This window comes from Leopardus geoffroyi, chromosome C3, assembly GCF_018350155.1.
Source record: "Leopardus geoffroyi isolate Oge1 chromosome C3, O.geoffroyi_Oge1_pat1.0, whole genome shotgun sequence".
In the NCBI taxonomy this organism is placed as follows: Eukaryota; Metazoa; Chordata; class Mammalia; order Carnivora; family Felidae; genus Leopardus; species Leopardus geoffroyi.
Window position 1 is genome coordinate 136,265,080 of NC_059338.1, and position 14,567 is coordinate 136,279,646.

General features: G+C 35.7%; 1 protein-coding gene across 12 annotated transcripts in view; it reads right to left on the bottom strand.

Annotated features, from left to right (window-relative positions):
• The window catches only part of CSPP1 (centrosome and spindle pole associated protein 1), a 153,370-nt gene that overhangs the window by 17,414 nt on the left and 121,389 nt on the right, over nt 1–14,567 (bottom strand). For all 12 annotated transcript variants that reach the window (XR_006706600.1, XR_006706601.1, XM_045455016.1 and 9 more), the window contains 6 exons: nt 12,287–12,436; nt 11,743–11,889; nt 8,732–8,836; nt 6,735–6,801; nt 6,032–6,149; nt 1,119–1,258 (listed from right to left, as the gene is read on the bottom strand). Coding sequence is in view for 10 of the 12 variants with exons in the window: in XM_045455016.1 (XP_045310972.1) it covers nt 1,119–1,258; nt 6,032–6,149; nt 6,735–6,801; nt 8,732–8,836; nt 11,743–11,889; nt 12,287–12,436 (727 nt within the window). In the remaining 2 variants the exon portion in view is untranslated. The remainder of the gene's footprint in view (nt 1–1,118; nt 1,259–6,031; nt 6,150–6,734; nt 6,802–8,731; nt 8,837–11,742; nt 11,890–12,286; nt 12,437–14,567) is intronic.

The window sequence follows — 14,567 nt, forward strand, 5'->3', positions numbered from 1 at the left end:
AAGAATGGTGTTTATATTTAGGTGGTTTGAGTAAGGTGATTTTTCCCTCTTTCTTTATCTGTATTTTCAAAACTCTCAATAATAGCTCTTACTCTTAAAATGAAGACCCTCTCTCTCTGCCCCTCCCCCACTCATGCTCACTTGCTCTCTCTCTCTCTCTCACAAATAAACAAACATTTACAAAAAAGTAAAAAGAAGAAAAGTTAAATTCTGGTTTAGATCATATGATCACACATCCATCTCTGCCCCCTTGACTCCAATACCTGCTCTATTAAATGGTCCAAAAGGAAAGTCACATATAACACACATTTTGGCTCCTCTACACATTTTCCATCTCCCAGGCCACTGTGTATCTTGGCAATCTATTTCCCTACTAAGCTTTCTCTCCTCCTTCTAAGTGCTTTATCAAATATTCTCTACTTTCTTCCTTCAAAAATCCTCTATTTCCTCCTGCCTCCTCAGGGACCCTGCTCTCATCATTCTCTCTCTCTTCTGTATCTCACACCTCTTCCCCAGTAACAGCCCTTCATATTAGCATCCTAACAAGTTCCCCAGACCTGGACCCTTTGCTCCTCCCCTTCCTGGCCAAACTTCCTCCAAGGGTTGCCTTCAACACTTTGCCTCCTCGTCAATCCTAATTGCAAAGTTAATTGGTTTCTGATGCCATAATTTCACCAAAAAAGATCTAATTGAGGTCACCAGTGACATCTCATCCAACTGACACTTTGCAATATTCATCTTATATGATCCCTTCTCCTTGACACACTCTTCACTTAGCTTTCAGGATACCACATTCTCCTGCTTTTCCTCCAGTCACTCTGGCTGTTCCTTCCCAGTTTCTTTCCTCAGCTCATCTTGCTGTGTCCACCTTTCATTAATGACCCTCTTCTCATTCTACCTGATCGAATCCACTCCTGACAGGCTTTAACAGCTCTATGCTGTTAGAGATACACTAAAGCTTCGTTCGGATACTGAAGAACTAGAGTATACGGAAGTTTACTCATCATCGTTTAAAATATGTATTATAAATGAAACTACTTTAGAAAAAGGATACAAATAAATACTTGAATATGGGTAGAACACAGGCTGTATCTTTAAAACAGCAGCATTCTACTCACCTCTGTCTTTCAACTCACTGAAGTCATGAATATTCTGAAAAGTAGTAGCATCTAAGCCCTTCGGTGACTGTCTTCTGACAGGAGCTTGCAACCGATGTCTAGCCATGTCAAATATATCCATGGGATTCTTTTCTCTTTTCCTACAGATAAATGACAAATTTTGATAAATGTGTTTTAAGGAAAAGAAAATTAGAGTTCACATTTAACTCCCTTTACAAGAAATGTGGCATCTGACATCACAATATATTATAAAAATTTACTCTAATATCTGCTTTTTCAAGCTCTTGTATTAAAAAATACAGTAAAGGTTACTATAATCTTTCAAGATATTCCAATGCAAAGTACCTTATTAGAAGAGTAAAATGACTTAGCTTTACCTTACAATGTTCCACACAGTAGAGAGATCACAGCCGTTAAGGTCAGCAAGACCAAGATTCAAAGACCAGCTCTGCTATTTACTGGCAGTCTGACCCTGATTTTATCATCTGTAAGATGTAGATGATGTCTATTCCTTTTAATTAAGTGAAATTACACACTGTAATGTACCCAGCATTGTATCTGATACATATTAGGTAATTAAAAAATGTTATCTTCCCCTCAGCCTAAAATAAAAATTATACAGAGAAATGTGGTATTAATATGCTGCCCAATATAACGGGTACTACCCACAGTCTCCAACACTAATTTTACAGTGGGCTTTCAGGGAATTCAATACCTAATTAGTTAATTAATGCTCTAGTCCCGTGGTACCTAGGAAGTTAACATAATAAGCAGGTGGCTTAGTAAGCGAGTTTCCTGCTAAGGCTTTGGGGAAGTGACTAAGAAGAGGACAGGGATGGGGGACAGTGTCTTTAGCCCTGAAAAGAAAAACCAGGTATCCCCTGCTGCTTCCCATAGCACCAGATAGGCTATATTATTTAGTATTCTTTTTGAAAATGGAACTTTAATCTACAACTGTCAGAGACTTGGTCCCATTCCTGCCTTCATTTCTTTGTTCACTAAATCTTCCCTAAGCACCTAGATGGGAACAGCTTGGATCCCAACAGGCAATACCACTTCAGGGTGAGGATGAGGAGTCACTGGGGCCACAAAACTATCTTGTCAAGGCTGACAGACCTCTAAATAGTGAGACACCCAGGGTGACAGGATTCATTAAAATGCAAAACAAATGGTAAAAAGGCTTACAGGAGGCCATTAAATTTGACTCCTATCTAGTTTCCATTAATGCTAAGAGTTAAATAAAATGCTAAGTTAGGAATTAGGTTGTTAAATCTTCTTTGCATGTGAGCTAGCTAATGTTTGTTTTGTGCCGAACATATAGTAAGAGCTCAATAATGTGAATTAACAAGAGATTCTTTTTGTGACAGTTTATAAAATCAGAATAAAGAATCAACTCTGGGATGTCTCTGACTACAATACATGTTAAAAATTATACCAAAGTAAATGTATTAACCAAATCTTGCTCAATGATGGCAATTCTAACATATATTCTCTAACTTAAGTTAGCACGTAGAATTTACAAGGCAGTTTCAAATACATACATTTATTTATTCTTCACTAAAGTATCTTGGGGTAGAAATTATCATTACCATTTACAAATGAGAAAACTGAAGAGCTGTCTGGTTTCTCTTTCTTATATTGGTTTGCTAAAAGAGAGTACAGCATTCAACTTATGAATGAAAAAAAGAAAATAAAATGCCAATAACCTATTACATTGAATTAAATATGCATGTCTGAATACAGAATGCTGCAATAGTTAAGACATTTATAACATCATAAAAGTAAATACAAAAAAACTATACTGACCTCTCAATTACTTAGAAGTAATTAATCTATTATAAAAGAAAATCACCACCTTGGGTTAATACATCATTATCTAGCCATTCTATATCACAAAACTTCCTCACTGTGTTTACTTCACCAGAACATGCTCAGAGGTTACGATGCTATAAGGGCACCTGGGTGGCTCAGTGGATTAAGCGCCTGACTTCAGGTCATGATCTCAGTTTGTGAGTTCGAGTCTGATGTCGGGCTCTATGCTGACAACTCAGAGCCTGGAGCCTGCTTCACATTCTGTATCTCCCTCTCTCTCTCTCTCTCTCTGCCCCTCCCCCACTCATGCGCACATGCGCTCTCTCGCGCACTCTCTCTCTCTCACAAAAATAAACATTAAACAATTTAAAAATTAAAAAAAAGATGCTATGTAAAAATCCTACTACATACTGGATTAGAATCATGAATGTCAGTAGGAACTGAACAAATATACAAACTGACAGACCCGGGAACAATGACAGATATATGCTAATATGACTTAGCACACATACATATATTAAATTCTCTAGCTCTGTCCACTGTCCATCTGCCCAGAAGCAATGACACCCAGTAGCAGCAAGCACAACCAGCATCCAGAGCTTGGTTTCTAAATACCATTCTCCAAGAGGAATCATGGCTCCCTGGAGAAATGGCTGATTTTAGGGCTGAGGTAGGGGAAGTACAAGAGGATCCTGGAGTGTCTGATAATACCAGAAAGTAAAGAAGTGCCCACAAAGAATGGAAAATGGATTATAACTCAAAGTACAAAATAAATATACATGAAACAAAAGTGATATAAATAAATGATTGAATAAAGGCAAGAGAAGGGACAAATCTTTCCTACAGTTTTTATTTTTTATTTTAAATTTTATTATTTTACCATTTACAATTCTGAATAATATATATAGATAACCCACCCCCTCTCCAGGAGATGGAGCTTAATCCCACCTCCTACCCATTCTTGCAAGTGTGCCAGATTTATTGATTAGTGTCCTAAGAATACTAACTGCAGCAGAGAAACTTGGCAAATTCTACTTTAACCAAATGATAAAGGTTCCCATCCCCAGGGATATCAAGTAGATGCCATGTACCCCCATGATGCAATGCAATGTGATGTGATGAGAAGACCACCTGCCCTGTGCTATTCTTTCCAAAAACCCTTAACACCAGTCTAATCATGAATAAACTTCAGACAAACCCAGATTAAGTGACATTCTGCAGGATTCCAGAAGTCAATACCCCTCTAGACTGTTAGTCATGAAAACAAGAATGAGAAATTGTTTCAGAACAGAGGGGATTAGGAGACATGACAACTAAATGTAATGTGGTACTGTATATATTGATTACATCCTGGAAAAGAAAGAGAACATTAACGGAAAAACTAGAGAAATCCAAAAAGTCTGGGACATAGTAGTAATGTTCCAATATCAGCTTTTTAGTGACAGTCATACTCTAGTATGATGTTAACAATTGGGAAAACTCTACTCTAGTAAGATGTTAACAATTAGGAAAACTGAGGGGCATATGGGAATTCTGTACTATGTTTGCAACTTTTCTTTAAAATTATGCCAAAATAAATAATTTTTTTAAAAATAAACACCCTTTAATAAAACTGTGGCAGTTACCCACTATATTGACTTTACTTCCTACTAATAGACTACAATCTGCAGTTTGAAGAATACTGCTTTAAAAAATACAGGAGTCCTTTTGGCAAAAATGATCAGAAATATTTGGTAATAAGTTACCTGGCTAGAAAATATTTAAAAAAATACATTTTTAATGTAAAATGCAAAAAATAGCTTTAAAATGATTATTCCAACTCTGAAGTCTTCAATTCCTATATCATTTTCCCCTAAAGGACTAAATTTCTGTGCCTGATTTTGTAGAAGACTAAGAAAGGGAAAGTAAAGAGATTGTTTTCTTAATTGCCTAGTTTATGTCTTCTTCTGGTCTTGTTTCAACTACCTCTTTTCTAATGTGGACTTCCCTACCACTTAGATCAGTTTTTACAAAGCAACTTCTGCACCCATTTGCCTTGTGTACATAAGGTCAAAAAATGAGTCAATTATTTTTCATTCATGGATTTATGTGGTGAGACAAACAATCCATTCTAAGATAGAGCTGGAAGAATAGTGTAATCCCAAAACTTAAATTTCACTAAATCTAATCCTATTAAACATTTCAAGGTTAGGGCTATTATTTCTGGTTTTCCTTCAAGAAGGAACTACTTCTCTCTAACTCCCCCATCCCAGTATCTCTGTCAACACAACCACCACCACTATCACTGCCATAAATATATTATCGGCAGAAGGGAAAGACAGTTAAAACATTCAATTTAAATGTTTTATATTAGGTTAAATATTCATTAAATATCCCGTATTTTCACAATGAATGGGTTCAACAGGTGTGGATAAATGTTTTATGAAGGCAATGTAATCATAAAATTCAAGAATGTGAATCTAAAAGCATATTGGTTAGGGGCGCCTGGGTGGCGCAGTCGGTTAAGCATCCGACTTCAGCCAGGTCACGATCTTGCGATCCGTGGGTTCGAGCCCCGCGTCGGGCTCTGTGCTGACAGCTCAGAGCCTGGAGCCTGTTTCTGATTCTGTGTCTCCCTCTCTCTCTGCCCCTCCCCCGTTCATGCTCTGTCTCTCTCTGTCCCAAAAATAAATAAACGTTGAAAAAAAAAAAAATTTATAAAAGCATATTGGTTAAAGAAAGAGCTATTTTGCCCCCATCAAAAAAAAAAAAAAAGAAGAAGGAAAGAAAAAGAAAACCTACCACACACTACAAATACAGGCTCAATAAATCATGTATTACTTTGGATTAGTTGTACTGAATGCTTCCACTAAGATATAACTGTTTAGTTAGATTTCTTTTGGGGGAAAAGGCTATTTCAGTCATATAATTTCACCAACACTCTGTTAAAAACTTTTCTCAAGCATGCATACCATTCATTCTAATAAATGTGACTTTACAATAAAGATTAATTAATCCTGTTCCAAAACTGTAGAATTACTGGATAGGTTCTGTTTAATGTATGATTCCTTTTCCTGAACACAAAAGATATTAACAAATAAAAAACACAATTCAAAACTTACCTTATATGAATTTCATCATCACTGTCCATATGTAGCAACCGCCCTTGTAGACGCCGCTCTTCACTACGAAGCTGTTTCCTCATTTCTGATAACTCCATTATTACATTTTTTTTCTCCTCTGAAAATTCACAAAAAGTAAAAAATAAGACAGGTATAAGAACAGAAGATTAAGCATTTAATATAACCTGACATCACAAAATGCTCAGAGAGACAGTTTTATGAAAAGTTAATTTTTATGTTTTTTATATATACACAGATCACATTCATGAACACCAGTAAGGCCCACACACATTTCTAATAATATAGGAATTTCAAAAGTCAAGAAATATTCTTGGGGTGGGGAAAGTGCAACTATGAAGGGGCAGTGCAAGAGCGTTCCTCTGAGGTGATGCCACAGTTCTACACCCTGACTGTATAGTAGTCACACAAGTTTTACATAATACAAATGCACAGAGCCACACAAAAATACAAACACACATAATTACTTCATGTTCAAACTGTGAGCCCTGATAGAGGTCTGTAGAACAACAATGTTAATTTCCTGGCTATCGTACTATGTAAGATATTACCACGGAGGGAAGCTGCAGTAAGGGTACACAAGACCTCACTATACTCTTTGGCAACATTCTATGAGTGTATAATTATTTCAAAACAGAAGTTTAAGGGAAATATTCTAGATTACAGACTTCATAGTTAACTCTACCTTCTGCACGGAGCTGATTTCTCCTGGCAGGTACTGGAGGAGACTGTGCCCTGGACACGGAACTTTCCTGTTTAATAATCATAACAAAGATACACTCAGTATGTCTTCCCTACTCAGAAGCTTGAAAAGAATAATTTTTTTAAGTAACTATATGTAAAAAAAAACCAGACTTCCCAGTATCCTATCTATACTCTTACCTACATGTATTTTTCTTATCACAATGGGACAGTCTTTGCTCCATCCAAAAACAATCCCTTCACCTGTCTTATCTAGTTAAGTGACTCCCACCTCCTCCCATCACTCTCTTGCCTCAGCCTATGCTTAAAAATCTCTTCCTTCTTGGGGCGCCTGGGCATCAGACTTCAGCTCAGGTCATAATCTCACAGTTCATGGGTTTGAGCCCCATGTTGGATTCTGTGCCTTGCTCTCTCTCTCTGCCCCTCCCCCGCTCATGCTTAGTCTGTCAAAAATAAATAAACATTAAAAAAATAAAAAATAAATCTTCCTTCTTAAAAAAATTCTTACCTCCTCCTTCATCACTAACTACTAGCCCTTCTCGACTTCCCTCCATAGCCATCCCACTTTCAAGAAGAAGAGATGCAATGTGGGTATCTACTTCTTCATGCCCATTCACTCCTCACCATACAGCTACTGCCTTTGCTTCTATACCCCATTACTCCACTAACACAGCTCTCCCCAAAGTCACCAGTGATCCCCAAGTGACAGTTAATGGGTATTTTATGCCCTTATTTTACTTGCCCAGTAGCAACTGATATTGCCACGGTCGCTTTCTGCTTGCTTTCTCTGCTTCTTAAATATTTAATTCCCTAGTTTTCCATCCTCTGTTCTTTGCTTTCCCCAAACTCATCCTAGACTACTGTACTAATCTAAGAAGCAACAATGGTAATGGCTTCCAAAACTACAAAACCAGTTCAGAGCGCCTTCCTTAGCCCAACCTATTTTCAACCGACTACTCTATAAATCTCACAAGAAACTTGAAAGTCGTCACTGATACCTACCCCACATACACAGTTAGTAAATACCACTATTTGTGTCTCTTAAGTATGTCTTGAACTTGTCACCCATTGTCAGTTGTTAATGTCGCTGCCTTTAAGTCCTCAAAGTCTCACAGCTGGACTTCTGCAAAACCATTTTAACTTGTTTCCAAGTTTAAGGTCTTGCTCAACCTCTAAAATACACTGATCTCCACACCACTGCCTTAGAGAACATTATGCAAGACATATATGGCCATTCTCCTACTTATGACATATATCATTCCCTTACTTAAAGTAGTACATGCATTCCCATTTGTTATCTACTACAGACCTACTAAATCAGAGTCTCAGAGGGTGAGATTCAGGACAATGTTCTAACATCTTTGTCTACTCCAGTAATTAGCCTGTTTGGTATCCATGGGAATAAAGTCAAACACCTTAGCACTCCATACAACATCCCACATATGTTCTGACGGATACTTCTGTTGCCATCTTGGTTAGGCATTATCAGGCCAGACCAAACTGCTGTATTCTCCATGTGTGCCATATGGCTTACACCTCCCTCCATGATTTTACACACACTAAAAGTCCCTCATGCTCCTCTTTATGGCAAATTCCTACTCCTTTTTCAAGAGTCAACTCAAAGGATCAACCCTTCTGGAACATATTCCCGGCTCTCCTTTGATGGGAACTCAGTATAAGGGACTTTATTAGCATAACTACAGCTAGCCAGATAATGTATTATCAAAGAAAAGGCCTTCTTGAGGGACCTACACAAGAACCATTTGCTAAATTATAAACTGTCAAAAGAATTTAAAACTTAGGGCACCAAATATCAACTACAGGTGAAGCAACAAACAAATGTAAACATTATCTGTATTTCAGATCTGAAAAAATGTAACCTAGCTAAATATAATGACTAAAAAAAGAAAATCTCATTCAATTCCCCCCCATCTAAAATAACTTAGCTAAGATTAACATATCAAAAGAAAAAGTATATACCTGAATAAAGGAACTTATAATGCTGTCAACTGAAGGAGGTCTTTGGAGTTTGCTTGCAATTTTGTTCTGAAGAGCAGGAACTACAGGAGAAGGCTGTCTCAAGCGCTGGGGGAGAAAATATACACACATTGACCAACATATGTATGTATATACACATACATGCACATGTGTGTGTGCGTGTACAAACACCCCTAATAGTTAGCAAGATCATTTAAGAAGTTCAGAATGCTATTGCTTTTATTTCATAAAACACTTTTTACCAAAAAAAGTCAGAAATTCAATTATGTAGATCAAAAACATCAGTTATGATAAACATAAATTGATTTAGATATTGTTATTAAAAGAACTCTCAGATTAGAATAAAAAAATTCAATAAACTTAAGCAACAGTAAAAACCAAGTATTAGGAAAACAACAAAAACAAAAACAAAAAGAACTAAAGTAAAAATTTGTCTTAGTAATAAAAAGAAATAGAACAACACAAAAAACAAAAACTCTTTTCTGGAAAATAATATAAATCAAACTCTAAAATCTAGATCCCTAGTCACCAAGATCATCTTGGATGAGGGAATTTTCCAGATCACAATAGCATTCTGTGTCTCCATAAGAAAATAAAACAGGGTTTTAGTTTACAACATAATAAAGCTAACAGTTGCCAACTTCACATTAAAATCAAAACACTAAAGACATAAAAACTCCCAACAAAATGCAATAATAATTATCTGGTTAAAAAAAAAACACCCAGACCAGACCAGAGTATATGTGTGGATATTAAGCTGTTCATGTCGCATGGTACAAAATCAAATATTACTTTCACTGGTGACTTTGATAAAATTAGAAATATATGAGAAAATCTTTTCTTTTAAAATCACTAGATGACCACGAGCAGAAACATACAGACAATATAAACCCTGTAAAGGACCACAGAGGATGAAGCAAGCAAAGCATACTACACATAATAAGAAAACAAGTAACTATTCAAGGAGCAAAACAAACAAAAAATCAGAAATTCAATTAATATGATCAAATATATTGGGTATGATAAAAAGAGAGGGATATAGGGATCACTATTCCAAAGACTATAACTCTGATTAGGATAAAAAGAGCAAATTAAAAAAAAAAAAAAAAAAAAAAACTCACAAAACCAAATTCAAAAAACTAAATATATAAGCTAACTAAAAAATAAATGGTGACACAAAAGTAAAAACTGAGAGAAAAGACAAAAATATCTATCAGGCATACATGAATAAAAGAAAAATTACAGCTAACAAGGATAACTTCACAAATGAGAGCAAAATGCATTAAACAGAACAAAGCTGATTTAAAACTTAGGTACTTCAAAATTGAACTATAACAGTCATAAAACTGTACATTCCTATGGAAAGCATTTTCTCTTAAACATAGTAAGAAATTGGCAATTGTGGAAAACAACTATTTTTCATTCTTAAATAATCAATTTTACAAGAAAATATTCTCTGTGTTTTCCACTCAGTTTTGCTACAAGCCTCACATGGCTCTAAAAAATAAATGTTATTAATTTTAAAAATAAATGAATGACACTTGAATACTATTTTAAAAGGTGGAACAAATATATATCCAACTTTATATCCTATGAATGAAGGATTTAACATTACTAGAACACTAAAAGAAATAAAACAAACAAAAACATAGGTGTTGCTTATAAATTCTCTTTTAAACAATATTTCAGTAGATTCTAATTGCAAGCATTTATCTCTATCACCATAAAACCTGGGGTGAGAAATAAAACAGTGTATTTGAGACAATCAGAAATGGTTCATATTGTCTATAGTAGGTCACATACTGAATAGTGCACCCAACCACATCATAAATACACTAGAAGAGTCCACTGGTTAAAAGTAATCTTGCAAATGCTGTTTAGAAAAAACAATATCTGTATAAATCTAAATTTGTGAAAACCATTTTCTTAAATTGGGGTAAACCTACAGAACATAGAGTTTTTTTCAAGGTGTGGTCCACAGGCTGATATCCATCCAAGCCCTGTGAAATGCAGATTCCTGGACTAACCTCAGACTTATTACAATGTCAGATACTCTATAAATGAGAGCTAAAGATGTATTTTTAACAAATCCTGTGATACTTATGCATATAAAATTTTAAATACAGCTTTGAAATATGAGCAAGGGTATAAACTAGAGCTTCATAGGGGCCAACTGGTTTCCTTGAGAGAAAACCTCTAATAACTTTAATCCATGCACCTAACTGTGGATATCCACCAATCTCAGATATGGACTTCAAACCAGTCCATTGTGAGCCACTGGGCTCTTTTTTAATTTCCAATCCATCAAGGATAAATATGTAAAACAGTAAAAATGAACTACTAGATACATGAAATTTTTTATTTTCATTTTTTTTTATTTTTTTTAACATTTATTTCTTATTGAGAAACAGAGAGAGACAGCATGAGCAAGGGAGGGGCAGAGAGAGGAGGAGACACAGAATCCAAAGCAGACTTCAGGCTCTGAGCTGTCAGCACAGAGTCCGACACAGGGCTCGAACTCACATACTGTGAGATCATGACCTGAGCCTGAGCCACCCAGGCGCCCCATATACGTGAAAATTTTTAAAAAGACATTACACTATTCAAGTCCAACTTAATCAGATTCCACAGACATATGATTACTCTGACAAAGTGCTACAAAAGCTTCCTAACATCTCCTCTCCATTTCTGTACTTACTCTTATCATGAAGAGCTGGTTGGGTGCTGCTCCACTGACCATATGAACAAGATTAAGAATGACTAAGGTAAGTAACCCCCTTACATTCACTGGGGGGTGGGGGGGGTGGGGGGGGTGGGGTAACAGCAGCAAAGCACAGGAAGTTCAGTGCACTGTACCCAAATGAAGTAGCAAGATGAAAGGGAGGAACAAAAGCATCTCCTCCACCATTTCCTGTTTGCTAACAACTCCATAACTCTCACGGAGAAAGTGGGTTAAACTACAGGTTTAATTTACATTTTTGTCTGAAACTTACTTTTGTTTCCTCCCCAATTATATTTTCTCTTGCATAGTAGTGCTGAAGCTGAAGATTATGTTTTTCTTCCTCTTCTTTCTTCTTTCTTTCCACTTCTTTCCGTCTTTCTTCAGCTAACCGAATAAGCTCTTCATTTTTGAGCCTTTGCTTTAAAATAAAGAGAAAAATATACACTCCGTACATACATTCTATAGTCTATTCAAATATCTCTTATTTGTCTGAAATAAAGAGATAAAATTGAAGATATATTTCTATTAGAGGATATTCCGTGTTCTTTAACAAAAAGAAGCTATTTAACAATGAAGTATTAGGCATCTTTTATAACATCCTAGTCAACCTAAACCAATTTTTGGATTTAAAAAGTCATTTATCTCTCTTCTTAAGTCTTTCACTTTAATAATAAAATAGTTTCCAATAAATGAATATTGATCTGGTATTTTCTAAACGTACTCCAGAACTGTTCTCCTCTGTAATATCTTTCCAAGTCAGAAGAAATATTTTACTTTCAGGGTAAGGAGAAAACTAGAGTAGGAAAAAAATGCACCTCCTCCTCTTTCTCCCTCTTCTTTTCCTGTTCCTCTTCATACTCTTGCTGAATTCGTGCCCTCTGTTCTGCAAGCCGTTTTTCTTCTTTTTCTTCTGCAATCCTCAGTCTCTCTCGCTCTGCTTCTTCTCTTTGTTTCTTTTCCTCAATCTAAAGAAGTAAATCTAGTTATTACATTGCAAAACTGCTGAACGTTAGAGTACCATGTAATATTTTCTAGTATCCTATGAATTCAACACTCATAACACCCTCTTTTAAATTCCTGAAATTTTCAGTTTCCTATATTTTGCTAGGGAGGCCACATGATGTAATATTAAGAATTATGAGTAAAACTTCAGCTCCACCAAATATATACACACTGAGTGAACTTAAGATATTCTTATTTAGTTCTGTCATCTGGTAAAAAGAGTTATTAATGTCTACTTCTCCAACAAGTGCTCAAAGAATTGAAGTGAAACAATGTATATATAAAAAATATAAAGTTCCTCCTGTTTAGAGGTACTCAGTAAGCAACTCATCATTACATTATTTTATAATGATTGTTACTATTATGTCTCAAAGTTCCTTGGCTTAATTACTATCCGGCAACAACAGTGTAATATTTTAGCATTTAACCATTCCTTATGCAAGAATCCTTTCCCCAGAATGCCCTTTCTTCTTTCCTATCTACTGGCAAATGGTAAGGAAAACAAGGATTTTAGCCACAAGGATTCATAATTAAGTTCCATCTTGAATGTCACCTGGGGCCTATAGTGCTAAGTACTCTGAAGAAATACTCTAAGGGAGAGTGTAAGATCTGAAAAGAAGAGAACCCTGAGATACAGTCTACATCCTCCATGAATGAGGTAGAGAAGAACGGCAGCCTGGGTATTGGGTATTCATGATGCTGGTTTTAAGGTTATCAGTAGATTTTAGTTACTTTTAAGTATGACATGGTTATGACTATTCACATTATTTTCATTGTTCTTATCTACATTTCCTCTACCTTCAAGGTTGTTATATCTAGTGTTATCAATCTTTTGAGCTATAAGAACTATAATCTTTTCACATGTCTCATGACTTTACATGCTAGGGCTTCTTCCAACACTTCTTTCAAACAACACTATTAAACATGCACAATCCTAATATTCAGTACTAATAGGGTACACATAATCACTTCTTCAAGCACAATAAATCTACATAAAATGTCATTTATGATCTATACAACAAAACCTCACACTTAACACTCAGTTCTCCCTTCTCCCTATTACACACACACACACACACACACACACACACACACACACACACAAAATCAAAATCAAAATCACAAGGTCACTTCTCCATTAATGGTCAGGGTCATAATCATAAATGGATCACACACCTAAGAAATGCACAGAAAATGCCATTCCAACAAAAATGCTACACAGTAGTTCAACAGAAAGAAGAAAGCTATCATCTAGGTCAGTGGTTTTCCAAATGTATAATACAAAAGTACGTCAAAGGTCCTGCAAATACTTTATCAAATTTGTTAATCATTTCTAAAGCTATAATTAAAACTGACATGTAAACACTCACAAGTGTTATTTACCAAATTTTAACCACACGAAGATTTCTGCTGCATTAACAGTGTACCTTTTTATGCATTCATGGAGCTAAGGGCTTATGTTGCCATTTTTGCACACAGATTTGAACATTTTATAACATTTCTTTTAACATGTAAGTTTGGGGATACTTCTTGTCTGATACTTCAGTGTTGACAGTAACAAGTACCATTTAGATATTTTAAAGTTAGATTTGGGGGGAAAGAGTTTCAAGAGGCTGCTAAAAAAATATGTACGCCACCATTTGAGAGCAATCCATTTACAGGTGCACTGAGGGTTTACAGGGTGGGAGAATTGAAGGCTAAACTTACTCTAAGACTAATATAGTCAAAGCTTCCTCTATTCCTAGAGGAAAGACTTAGAGTTCTCTAGAAATGTAAGCACAATACATCCAGATATGATACTCAAAGCCAAGAGACCTGGGTTCTAGCACTGGCCTCACAATTTTCAGGCTCTGCCACCATGGATGAGTCTCTTAGCCTACGTTTTAGCTGCATGTCATAAAACAGAAATAATACCTTCCTCAGAAAGTCTAAAGATTAATGAGACACTTATATGCAAAAGTAATAAATAATAATAAAAGTAATAAATAATAATAAATAATAAAAGGCTATAAGATCAAGATTTTTTCCCCTGAATTCTACCCTAAACCATGCTAATACTTGGTAAGTATAATAGGAATTACATAATTCTGACTT